The sequence below is a fragment of the Dasypus novemcinctus genome, chromosome 9 (genome assembly GCF_030445035.2).
Source record: "Dasypus novemcinctus isolate mDasNov1 chromosome 9, mDasNov1.1.hap2, whole genome shotgun sequence".
NCBI lineage: Eukaryota > Metazoa > Chordata > Mammalia > Cingulata > Dasypodidae > Dasypus > Dasypus novemcinctus.
In genome coordinates, this window is record NC_080681.1 from 121,119,531 (window position 1) to 121,133,059 (window position 13,529).

At 36.8% G+C, this 13,529-nt stretch overlaps 1 protein-coding gene across 8 annotated transcripts in view; it reads right to left on the bottom strand.

Moving 5' to 3' along the window:
* The window catches only part of VPS13D (vacuolar protein sorting 13 homolog D), a 311,480-nt gene that overhangs the window by 179,415 nt on the left and 118,536 nt on the right, over positions 1–13,529 (bottom strand). For all 8 annotated transcript variants that reach the window (XR_009187313.2, XR_009187314.2, XR_009187312.2 and 5 more), the window contains 6 exons: positions 13,334–13,486; positions 11,018–11,153; positions 9,528–9,575; positions 7,450–7,600; positions 7,083–7,293; positions 715–962 (listed from right to left, as the gene is read on the bottom strand). Coding sequence is in view for 3 of the 8 variants with exons in the window: in XM_058304369.2 (XP_058160352.1) it covers positions 715–962; positions 7,083–7,293; positions 7,450–7,600; positions 9,528–9,575; positions 11,018–11,153; positions 13,334–13,486 (947 nt within the window). In the remaining 5 variants the exon portion in view is untranslated. The remainder of the gene's footprint in view (positions 1–714; positions 963–7,082; positions 7,294–7,449; positions 7,601–9,527; positions 9,576–11,017; positions 11,154–13,333; positions 13,487–13,529) is intronic.

Below are 13,529 nucleotides of genomic sequence, written 5' to 3' on the forward strand. Positions count from 1 at the left end.
AAGATCAAATGAGATAATATAGTAGTAGCTCTTAGAAAACTATAAACAGAGAAATATCTAAGTTATTACTTCAACATGTGTCTGACCATATTTATGAAACATATTTCCTGCCCAAACGCCAAAAGTAACTCTTTGTTTTGAGTGCTGAAAATATGATCCTGATTCTCTACCTTGAATTTTTAAGTCTTTTCTTTGAAATATCTCAAACCTCTTCATTCATCCCTATACCTGAAAATTTCTTGGTGCATAAAAATTCCAAACCTTAGTTTCTTCATCTGTAAAATGGACCAAATAACTATTGCTATAAGGATCACATGAGATCACATATGTGAAAGTACCTGGCATACTATCTGGAGTACGGTGTGTGCTTGGTAAATTATTTTCCCTTCCCTGAGAAAAAGAAAGATGTGATTTGCTCATTTTACAGCTGGGAAAAAGCATAGTCTAAGGGGATGAAATGACTTGCCATCAAGTGAACAATATTAGAAGAAAGGTTCTGTTGAGTACTTCCTCTGTAAACATTTTGGATTTATTCAGTTTTTCTCCCTTGACAGTTTTTATCTTAGAAGTTTGGTTTTTTTCTTTTAAGCTGCATTCTTCCTTTAAAATGGTTTATTGTGATATATGTGCCATAATTGTTCAGACACAGACAAAAAAATCACAAAATACTGATCATTTCATAGAATACAAATGATCATTTGATGAAATCCTTACCCAGTTCAATATTCTGGGATGTATCAGCTGTGTGGAGAGCTGCCTCTTTGCCAGGTTTCAGTGTCCCATTAATTGGCATTCCTTTAACATAAAAATCAAGTTCACAAGGTAGCAAATTACAGATTACCACAGTTGGCAGGAGATAAATTGTATGCCCGGGCTGTCTGAAAATGTGTTTTGCACTGTCAGAAAATATGTTTGAAGGCATGTAATCTGGATAATTCTCTTTCTTGATAGCCACACAAAACCTACGAAGAAAGACAAAATTGTATGAAAACCAAAAGCCTGCACGGAAAACTTGTTTTTCTCCTCAGATGAGTAGGAGAAAGTATAGCATTAAAATGGTTCAATAATTCAATAAGGTATTTGCAATTTTCATTCCAATACATTTACTGAGGTATAATAAATATACAATAAAATACAAAGATTTTAAATGTTCAGTTTAATGAGTTTTGACATTATAGGACACATATGATACCATGGATGAACCATGAAGACATAATGGTAAATGAAATAAGCCAGACACAAAAGGACAAGTATTGTATCATCTCATTAACAAGAACTAAATAAGAAGAATAAAAGCATGGAGTTAAAATCTAGAGTATAGGGAAACGGACTTTGGCCCAGTGGTTAGGGCGTCCGTCTACCACATGGGAGGTCCGCGGTTCAAACCCCGGGCCTCCTTGACCCGTATGGAACTGGCCCATGCACAGTGCTGATGCGCGCAAGGAGTGCCGCGCCACAGCAGGGGTGTCCCCCGCGTAGGGAAGCCCCACGCGCAAGGAGTGCACCCGTAAGGAGAGCCACCCAGCGCGAAAGAAAGTGCAGCCTGCCGAGGAATGGCGCCGCCCACACTTCCTGTGCCGCTGACGACAACAGAAGCAGACAAAGAAACAAGACGCAGCAAAAAGACCCAGAAAACAGACAACCGGGGGAGGGGAGGGGAATTAAATAAATAAAAAATAAATCTTTAAAAAAAAAAAAAAATCTAGAGTATAGGTTACTAGGAGACAGGAAGAGGGCTGAGAAGGGGTACTGATACTTAATGTATATAGAAGTTTTAATTAACTTGATTGTAAAAGTATGGAAATGGATAGAGTTGATGGTAACACATTACAGCGAGTAGAACTAATACAGCTGGTTTATAAATGGGATTGTAGCTTAAAAGGGTAGTTTAGGGATGTAAATGTCAATTGAAAGAAAGCTAGAGGATAATCTAGGGACTGAATAACATAGTGAACACAGAGGTAGATGAGAAGTGTGGTTAATAATACAAAAGCAAGAATGTTCTTTTATGAACTAGAACAAATGTACATCACTATTGCAAAGTGGTTAGACTGTGGAGAAGCATGGTCAAAATACAATTAATGTAACCTATGGACTATAGTTAATAGCAATACTGTAATATTCTTGAACCAATGCCAAAGATGTATTGTGTTAATAATGGGGGGGGGTATGGAAAAAATACATAAAAAATGTACACTACAGACCATAGTTAGTGGTAAAGTCTGATGATATTACCTCATAATCTGTAACAAACGTTCCACAATAATGTAGAGTGTTGGCGTAGTGATATTGTATGGGAATTCTACACATGTACATGAATGTTTTGTAAGTTCAAACTTCTCTAATAACTTTTAAAAAGCAAGTTATACAATATTTCTCTTATCCCAGAAAGTTTCTTCATGCCCCTTTCCAATCAATACCCTCTGTCATCTTCCAAGCAACTGTTTTCTGATTTTTATCACTATAGATTAGTTTTGCCCATTCCTGAACTGCATGTAAATGGAATCACGTAGTATTGTACTACTCTTTGGGTCTGGCTTCTTTTGCTGAACGTGAAGTTTCTGACCTTCATTCACATTGTACGTTTTAGTAGTTCATTCTTTTTAATTGCCTAGCAGTGTATCACTGTATGAAAATACTGTTTTTTATTTAACCATTAGTCTATGGTAGCCATTTGGATGGTTTTCAGTTTATAGCTAGTATGAACACTCTTATACATGTATTTTTGTGGACATAGGTCTTTGTTTTAAGCGAATACCTAGGAATGAAATTGCTGGGTTATGGGTAAATATAACCTTAACTTTGTAAGAAACTGCCAAACATTTCTCCACTGTAGTTGTACAATTCTGTACTCCCACTGGCTATATATGAGTTTCAGTTGGTCTGTATCCTTGCCAATGTTTGGTGTTATTGTTCTTTTTTATCGTAGCCATTTTAGTGGAAGTAAAATGTTATTCAATGTGATTTTCATGCGCATTTCCCTGATGATTAATGATGCCGAGCATCTTTACATGTGTTTATTGGTCTTTTGTAGATTTTCTATTTAAATTGCCTGTTTTAAATTTTTTGACTATCCTTTTTTTAGGCTATTTATTTACTGTTTACTTGTAGAAGTTCTTCATATATTCTAAATAAAAATATTCTGTCAGATGTTTACTATATTGTGAATATTTTTTCAATTCTACAATTAGACATTCATTTTCTTATTAATGTCTTGTGATGAGCTGAACCAATTTTTAAAATTTTAACAAAGCCTAATTAATCAAGATTTTCTTTGATATTTAGTGCTTTTTGCAAGAAATCCTTGTCTATCTCAAAGTTGTGAAGATATTTTCCTATATTCCTTTTACACAATTTATGGTTCTGAGTTTTACACTCAGGTTTACAGCTCATATCAAATTTATTTTTGTGTTTGGAGATGGGATTTGAACTTCATTTTTTTTCATATGGATATCTAGTTTTCTCGTAATATTTGTTTAGAAGACTTTCCTTTCTCCCACTACACTGAGTTGGCACCTTGGTTGAAAAATCAAGTCACTATATATGTGTGGGTCCATTTCTTGATTGATTCTCTTTTCTGACCCACTGATATAAATGTCTGTCTTTATGCCAATAACACAGTCTTAATTACTGTGGTCTTGGAGTAAGTATTGAAACTAAATTGTGTAAGTCCTTCAACTTTCTTTTTTTTCAAGATGGTTTAATATTCTAATCCTCTGCATTTCTATATAAATTTTAGAATCAGCTTATTTGTCCAAAACAGTCTAGCAGAACTGACAAGAATTGCTTTCTATCTGCAGATCAGTTTAGTGAGAATGGAAATCTTAACAAACTGAGTCTCCCAATCCATGAACTTGGTATACCTTTGTATTTATTTAGGTCTCTAATTTCTCCTAGCAAGGTTTTGCAATTTTTTGCAGGAAAGACATGTGTATCATTCCTTAGACTGATTCCTGGGTATTTAATGTTTTGTTTTGTTTTTTATGCCATTATATATATATATTTTTTCTTTTTTAAAGATTTATTTTTTATTTATTTCTCTACCCCCCCTCCAGTTGTCTGCTCTCTGTGTCCATTCGCTGTGTGTTCTTCTGTGACCACTTCTATCATTATCAGCGGCACTGGGAATCTCTGTTTCTTTTTGTTGTGTCTTCTTGTTGTGTCAGCTCTCTGTGTGTGCGGTGTCATTCTTGGGCAGGCTGCACTTCCTTTCATGCTGGGTGGCTCTCCTTACAGGGCACACTCATGGCACGTGGGGCTTCCCTACGTGGGGGCACCCCTGTGTGGCATGGCACTCCTTGCACGCATCAGCACTGCACATGGGCCAGCTCCACACAGGTCAAGGAGGCCCAGGGTTTGAACCGCGGACCTCCCGTGTGGTAGGCAGACACCCTATCCATTGGGCCAAGTCCGCTTCCCTATGCCACTATAAATGGTATGTTTTTAAATCACATTTTCCAATTGCTCACTGGATTACATCTGAATTTTACAGATTGACCTTAAACTTAGAAATCTTGAGAAATTTATGTTAGGTCTAGTAATTTCCTTACATATTCTACAGTGTTTTGTACATAAATAATTGGGTTATTTGTAAATAACAGCAGTTTTACTTCTTCTTAATCTTTATGTGTTTAAAATTTTCCTTCCTACCTCCTTTTTTTTTTATTGAAATGGGTAGGACTACTACTCCAATGTTGAGTAAAATCTGCTTCCTGATCATAAAGGAAAAGAGTTTAATGGTTCACTATTAAATATGTGTTAGCTGTTGGTTTCTACATAGGTACCCTTTAACAGACTAAAAAGAAGTTCACTCCTATTCCTAGTTTGCGCGCATTATCATGAACAGGTGTTGAATTCTGTCAAATTCTTTTTCCACAATTACTGAGATGATCTTAGGATTTTTCTCTTATAGTTTCTTAATATGGTAAATTACATTTATTAATTTCCAAAGATTACACTAACCTTACATTCCTAGGATAAGTTTCACTCACTGATTCTACTTGATAATATTTTGCTAAGCATTTTATATCACCTCTCTTCATGGGGGAATACTGGTCTGTAGTTTTCTTTTCTTAAAACAGTACTTATATCAGGTTTTGGTATAAGGAATATGCTGGCCTCATAAAATTAGTTAGGAAGTTTACCCCCCTCTTCCATTTTCTGAAAAGTTTATATAGAACTGGTATTATTTCTTCCTTAAATGTCTGGTTGAATTCACTAGTGAAGGCAGGAGTTTTCTTTGTGGGATGGCTTTTTATTATACTAAATTTATTTAATAGATACTGGACTATTTAGACAGTTATTTCTCTTCATGTTCATTCTGATAATTTGTGTTTTTCAAGAAATGTGTCAATTTCATTTAATTGTGGAATTTAGCATTAAATTGTTCAAAATACCTCCTTTTTGTCCAGTCATGTCTGTAGGATCTGTAAAGATACATCTTTTTTCATTCCTTATATTGGTAATTTGTGTTTTCTTGGTAGAGGTTTATCAAATTTATGAATTTTTCAGAGTCAATTTTTGACATTTTTTATATCCATTATTTGATTTCTACTCATTTTTATTGTGTCCTTTTTTCTGTAAGATTTGTGTTTAATTTCTTCTTCCTTCTCTAGCTTCCAAAAGTAAAAGCTTAGATCAGTGATTTACATCTTTATTTTCTAATATAAGCATTTAAAGCTATAAATTTCCCTCTAGCAACTGCCTTTGCTGCATCTCCCTCGTTTTAATATGTTGAGTTTGTATTATTGTTCATTTCAATATATTTTCTAGCTTTGTGATTTCTTCCTTGACCCATGGGTTTTTTAGACATGTGTTGTTTAATTTCCAGATGTTTGGGGATTTTTTAGGTATCTTAGTTATTGATTCCTAATTTAATTCCATGTGATCACAAAACATATTCTGTAAGATTTCCAATCTTTTATATTAATTGGTCTTTGTTTTATAGCCCAGCAATGGTATCTCTTGAGGAATGTTCTGCATATACTTAAAAAAAAAATGCATAATCCATATTTATTGGGTGAAGCATTCCATAAATGTCAACTGGAAGAAGTTAATCAATGGTATCAGTCAACTCTTTTTTTTTTTCCTTATTTCTTTAGGAGGTACCAGGGATCAAACCCAGGACCTCATACACAAGAAGTAGATGCTCAACCACTGAGCTACATCTGCTACATCTGCTCCCCATTGGTCAACTCTTTTATACCTTTATAAAATCCTTTAAAATTATATAAATTACTGAGAAGGCCTAATTAAAATATCCAGCTACAGCTGTGTATTTATCTATTTCTCCCTTTAATCTGCTCAGAATTGGCAAATCTGGGAGAAGAGTCCACTGAAATTCTTCACACTATCCTTGCACCTCTTTTGCAAGTTTAAACTAAACGAATAAGGAATAGGACTAAATGAATCCAAAGCTAATTATCTCTGATCTAAATAAATTTCAAAGGATTAAAAGCAATCCAATATTTTTTCCAACACTGAATCTAGGAACATATTACTTAAATTCTTCAGAAGAGGAAACAGGGATTATTTTGTCAAAGTCCCCCCAAAAAAGTCAGTATTAGGTGCATGAACCTTCACCCAAATTCCTTTGAAATGTCTCATTCAAAAAACTCCCAACCCCAAGATTTTGCTTCCCAATTCAATTTGGCAATGGGAACTGGTTTTCTGTTCTGCTTTTCTTCCTTACACGTCCCTTCTCTTTACGCTTGTATGTACATAAAAGTTTGTAATATTATATGTGTGAGCAGTGTGTTTGTTGGTTGTATCTCCCATAAATATGATAAGCAACTCCTATACACCAATGAAGGATTAATTCTTGAGTTCTTATAAACTCTAACTCAAGAATTTAAAAGAATAAAAACTTTAGGATTTTGTTTTCTTTTTTTAGGAGATGCTGGGGAATGAACCCAGGACCTCACACATGGGAAGAAGGCATTCAACCACTGAGCCAAATCTACTCCCTTAGGGTTTTAAATAAGCATATATGAATCACTAAGGACCCTTAGAGAAAGAATACTAATATACTCTACCTGAAAAAAAGAACAAAATTTGCATACCACTGCAGCAGTAGGACATACCTGAAAAATCGGCTTTTTTCCGTATCCATAGAGTGGCATTCTCGTTTGCTGCTACTAACCTCTGTGGTCTTCACTACATTGGTCCAATGAATAGGAACCTTACAGAAAAATACACCCAATCCTTTGGGCCGGGCCTGTAGCCGCCAAGAAGTGAGGTGTAAAGGCACAGCAAACGAATCCCCTGGCATGATAGCTGGAAGCACCACTGGCTCTGCCACAGAAATAAGTGTTAGTACTTTGAGGCAATGGCCCTCAACCCTGAAGATATTGAGACTGTATATACTAAAAGCCTGGAAAGATACACACTGGGGGAAAAAAGGACCTGAAAACAGTGGACAAATAATATACTAAGACACTCAGAACTTACTGTCTGGAGCTGATGGGCTATCCAGTCTTAATTCCATTGGTGTCTCAAGTCGGTTCCTCACAATGAGGGCTGAACGGACAGTGATCACTTTCCGAGCACTGCCTTCCATAGTTACTGCAAAGACCACCCGGACAGGAGGGAGTGAAGAGAACTGTAAGGAAAAAAAAAAAGAAAAAGCAGAACTATACTTTTGGAAAAAACACACAAAATGCAACAATAGCATCAAGGAAGTACTTTTTGTTGTTTTTAATTACCATAGCTCTTTACTGAAATTATAGTCAAACCTTGGAATCATTCAGCTTTAAAGCAATGAACATCCTATAAATATACACTGTTAAAAGGAGCCAATTTTAAACATTTCTATAAAAATAGATAGTCTACTCAGATGTGATATCACAAATGGTATTATCACAAAGAAAAATCAGTTCTAGACCTCTAGGTGCATTATAAAAAGCTTCACCTAAGACTCTGGTAATAATCTATCAAAATTTCCAAACTTCCTACAATTTGGTAAGAAAGTGTCTGCTACAGGTTCTCCTTCATTCTTAACGCACTTGGGTTCCTTACATATCAGCACTTCTATGGATACTGTGAAATTTGTTTTCAACTCTACTAGGGGAAATATAATGAGGAATATAAAGCAATTAAAAGTTTAGAAACATTTAAGTAGTATTTTGCCAAACATAAAATTAATTACTTTCAGTGATTAATATTAATTTCAGATTAATATTAAAGCAAGAAAACGTTCCTTGAACACTAACAATGGGTTGGGTACTGCCCAAATATACACAGACAAACAGAAGAAAGTTGTTTTGAAATTAAAACTTTGTAAAATCCAGAGCATGTAATAAAAAGGTATCTGTGCTGGTGTACCTTTCACAGAACAAATATTAACTTTTTTTTCTAAACTTCACAAAATTTACTTTATAGATTCATACGCATTAGTTAACATGCTTATAGAAAAAGACCAACATTTATACATCAAAAAACTTTAAAACCAAACTTATATTTCTTCATAATGACTTTCTAAGTTCTGTGCTCAATAATTATTCTTTTATAAACAGGACACTGAGGCTCAGAAACTCAATATAATGGAGGGAAATTATTTTTAGTCTTGGGCTGCAACCACTACTTTCTTCTTTCCACATTCAACAAACATTTTGTGCTACTACAGTGTGCCAGAAAACTCAATAAAAACATAAAATCCCACATTAGGTACACCAAAAAGAAACAGTTTTTTTAAACAATTATTCTTAGAACAAATGCCCCAAACCTACTGATGATGCTTTTTAATTGAAGGGAAAAAAAGTCCCCATATCCAAGCTTTTCATATGCCAGTTTTTTAAAATTAAAACAGGATGTGAAAACCTAACTAATAAAACAAAAAAATGAAGAGTTCCGTGTTTTACACCAAGGACTTCCAAGAAGCCCAAACGTAAAGGTAAGCTATAATATTATGGAGTACTTTTACAGGGACACAATCCTGGGCCCAATTATCACCAAAGCTCAAGCTTCCACTGACCCAGTATAATGAGGACCTAATAAGGCCAAGGCCCAATAAAAGTTGTTTTTATACTTGATATTGTTACCTCTAGGATTGCCTGAAATTTCACATTTGAAAACCTTCTTTAACTGGGGAGAAGAAATTGCTAGCAAATATCTGAATAAATTTTTTCATATTTTTTTATGATGATGCTTCAGAAGCCAAACAGGAAAACAAATCTTACTATTTTTCATTCTTACACTTTCATGACCTTTGGACCCAAACCTATAGAATAGGTGGCCATGAGGCAGTTTATTAAAAAAAAAGAGATCTTGGACCACAATTGCCTTTTTTCTTCTTTCCTAATAAGAATCTCAAATAACAAGCTAGGAAAAAAAACATTTTCTTGCAAGTTCTTGTAAAAGAAAGATAATCATTAATGGAAAAGGACAAGGATGAATTCCAATCACATATATATCATAAAGTCCTTTGATAATCAAGAAATATATACTAGTGTATAGCACAGGTACAGTGTACATATTCAATAAACATAAATTTCAATAAACATAAAAGACAACAGGAAAATCATACTCACATAAACCTGGGGATGGATAATATTTGTTCTGCTGCTTGGGCTGCCAATCTAAGAAAGATTCCAAAAGCCAGAGAGTCAACACACACCTAAGATAATAGGCATCACTAAATTTAATGATAATCTAATTTGTCTGAGTAGTGTTTGTAAACATCAGCAAAGAATGGTCTGCGATTAAGATAAAACATCTTTTGAAGATATGGTAAAAATAATAATCACTTTACAACCATTCAACATATTCAAAAGTTTCTCCAGAACACATCAGTGCAATAGAATGGTATCTATGAGAAGATTTAGCCCTTTTCATTGCCCACTATGAATTTGGGGCAGAAAAGTAAGAAAGTCATTTTTTTCCCTGAGGAACTTGGGGTACCAGTGAGGAAACAGTAGAAATGAACACTTGGAGAACAGTGTCCTCCAAGAATATTTTTTATGAAGAAAGCACACCTGAAGAAAGCAAATCTGCACTTTCCTATTCACCACAGGCTACCCATAGATGAGCAAAACGATCCTCTGAAGCAGGAATGGGTAATGAGCAAAAGCACCCACCGCCACCACTCATACTTCTCAGGGATGAGACCTGCCTTCCCCCCCAGCCTGGCCCTCCAACCCCAGCTACAAGCTGGGCTAACGTCAGGATGAGGCTGCGTGTGTATGTATGACTAGAAAACACAACGCCAGGGGATATTTGCCTTTATGCCTTGGAGAAAGATTTGGAGGCAGAGAGCTAGAAGGGTCAAGGAGCAGCAATAGAAGGAACATAAAGAAGATTAAGAAGGAAATGTAATAATATCTGAAACTAAGCCAGTAAGTGCTTGGCAGCCTAGTGAATTGCCAGTCAGGCTAGCTGAGTATGGAAGGGCTCTGCATAGATGAGGTGTGTTACATGTGAATGCCAATTTGAAACCTGGTTTTTCTACTGAAATTAACCATTGCCTGGCTTGACATTTTGAATACCAACGCCTATAATGGATTGAAATAATCTGACCTCTTCTTCTCAAGCTAGGAAAGAACAAGAAAATGTCACTAGAGTAAGGCTACTATACTATAGGCTTAATTATTTGACTGCATGGCTTTGAGGGAGTGTGGCCACATACAACTGTGCCATTAAACAACCATTCTAGGGAAACGGATTTGGCTCAACTGATAGAGCAACCATCCACCACATGGGAGGTCCAGGGTTCAAACCCAGGGCCTCCTGACCCATGTGGTGAGCTGGCCCATGTGCAGTGCTGATGCATGCAAGGAGTGCCATGCCATGCAGGGTGTCCCCTGTGTGAGCCCCCTGCACAAGGAGTGCAGCCTGCCCAGGAGTGGTATCGCATACATGGAGAGCTGACACAGCAAGATGATGCAGATTCCCAGTGCCACTGACAAGAATGCAAGCAGACAAAGAAGAACACACAGCAGACAACGGGGGGGTGGGGGAGGGGGGGAAATAAATAAATAAATCTTTAAAAACAAAACAAAAGAACCATTGTACAGCCACCCACCGTAGAGGAAGATGAATTCTTATCTGGTGCTGCATATCGGAAAAAGGTCCCAACTTTGTCCACAGACACAGGGCTCACTTGTTCCCAGCCATTTACTCTTACTTGTAGTTGATGGATCCGGAGGTCATGGGTGTGTCTATCAGGTAAAACACAGAAAAAGGCAGTAAAACACAATTCCAAGAAGGAAAGAAGAGTAAAAGCAAAGACTCAAATCCAATGTACTATACCATAACATAAAAACCCAGTTGGCTAAACCTTTTGGTGAGTATATAAAGCAAGGAAATCAAGAGCTTAATTTGTCAGGGTTTTGCACTTGGAACACAAACTGCAAAACATGGAAAGCTTGAGCAAGACTCCAGTGGCATCTACCCTCCCACTGACCAAACCACACAAGCTTTGTACACTAGACCCAGCTCCCTCTCCTTCCAATCCCTACTTCAACCTTTACAAAATAATGCTGTCAGCTAAAATCATTTTAGCGGGGCACTGAAAATGTTGTTCTAGCAATTTAGTCACATAACCATACTCCTGGATATGCATAAAGCAACATTTTCTTTTTAGTTCCTTTGTTGACAATCCTACTTCTTCCCTAACCACATTCAGTCACTTGGCTTCAGCCCCAAAAGACTACAGGCAGGACTGGATATGAGAGAGGGAGCCCTGAGAGTCTTAGGGCTGATGTACTTGGCTGAAATTGGAGCAGAAGGCAGTCGGCAGCACAGGAGGGACCAGAGAAACCTGCATATTTAATTCTATTTTAGATTTTGCCTAATTCAAGCCAGAAGCCTGAAATGGGGAACTGGATTTGAAGCTGACAGGAAGAGGGGAGGGGAGGGAGGGAGTGGGGTTCAATGTGCTAAGGAGTGGAGGAGCCAGAGCAAATATTTAGTTTGATTAATTCAAGCAGAGCAGTGTAACCTGAAATGGGTTACAAAACATGAAAACTAAAATGGAAATAACAAAGAGGTCACATCCTTTCTGATAAAACAGAGATGCTGCCAAATCTACTATAGTTAGCCTCTCCAAGAATTTTGTGGAAGAACGGGAAAATACTCACTATTCATTCCTGGAAACTCTATCATGACTTCCAGGTACACGTGACCAGCATAGTGATGTTTTTCAAACTTTTTTTTTTTAAGATTTATTTATTTATTTATTTCTCCCCCCTCCCTCATCTGCTCTCTGTGTCCATTCGCTGTGTGTTCTTCTGTGTCTGCTTGTATTTTCATTAGGTGGCTCTGGGAACCGATTCTGGGACCTTCTGGAGTGGGAGAAAGGTGGTCATTCTCTTGTGCCACCTCAGTTCCCTGGTTTTGCTAAGCCTCTTATTGTCTCTCCTCTGTGTCTCTTTTTGTTGCATCATCTTGCTGCATCAGTTCTCTGTGTTGGACGGCACTCCTGCACAGGGCAGCACCCTGCGTAGGCCGACACCCTGTGTGGGCCAGCTCATCATGTGGGCCAGCTTGCCTTCACGAGGAGGCCCTGGGTATCAAAACCTGGACGTCCCATATGATAGACAGGAGCCCAATTGCTTGAGCCACATCCGCTTCCCTAAAACTTTTTTTTCTTTCCTCCCTATGAAACTCCTGGAGGGTCCATATATTTAAAACCCTTGACACTAGGGAGTAGTGTGCACTGGTACAAGGCTATACAAAAGAAAGAAGTGTTTTGACTTGGGACCAGGTTTGCACACAATGACTTAAAGCACTATGAAAAGCATATGACTACTAAAGGAGGTTGAAGCCAAGTTCTTCAATTTCAGTTGAGCTGGAGAACAAGTATAAAGCTCAAATACATTTTAAAATCTACTCAAATACTAAATCTTAACCTACTCAACTATCCACTGGATTGTCCCTCCATTTAAAAATGCTTGCATATGTTGCATAACTTTCTTCCACATGTACTCTGGTCTTTCCACTAGCTATTTCAGGAGTGATCAGCCAGCAGTGTCCCTATATGAATTATTCTCACCCTTTTTAGAATCAGAATATCTTATCATTACTGTTTTTACTTCCTGAAATTGTCTGCTTACTAAAAGTGCTATGTGGTACATATGTATCTTAAAATTACCAAACTATGTAAAATACACTGGTTATCACCTCACATGTTAAATAAAGGGAAAATTAATGGAAAGAAATGTATTTCCAAGATAGCAAGACAGTCTTTATACTTTTTAAAAGGAAACACTGATTTTCAAAATATCTTCTAAAAACAAAACATTGAAGTCATTAATAAGAAAAGTCAAAATGCAAAACACTAGGGAAGTCACTTATATTTATCTTTTTATTTTGAAGGAAAGAATAAACCATGCTTTACCTGTGTCTTAGTTTTCCTCTAGCTTCAAATTCAAAGGGAATCTCTTCACCTGTCAGCACTTCTCGCCATTCACTAACATTGTGGGCATCATCGAGGAATGTTCCATTCCCTTCCGGAACTATCCCTGGACTCCCACTGTGAGACAATGCAGCCCTAGAACCAAATCAGAGGATACCAGCTCATCCTTCTTTCTCCC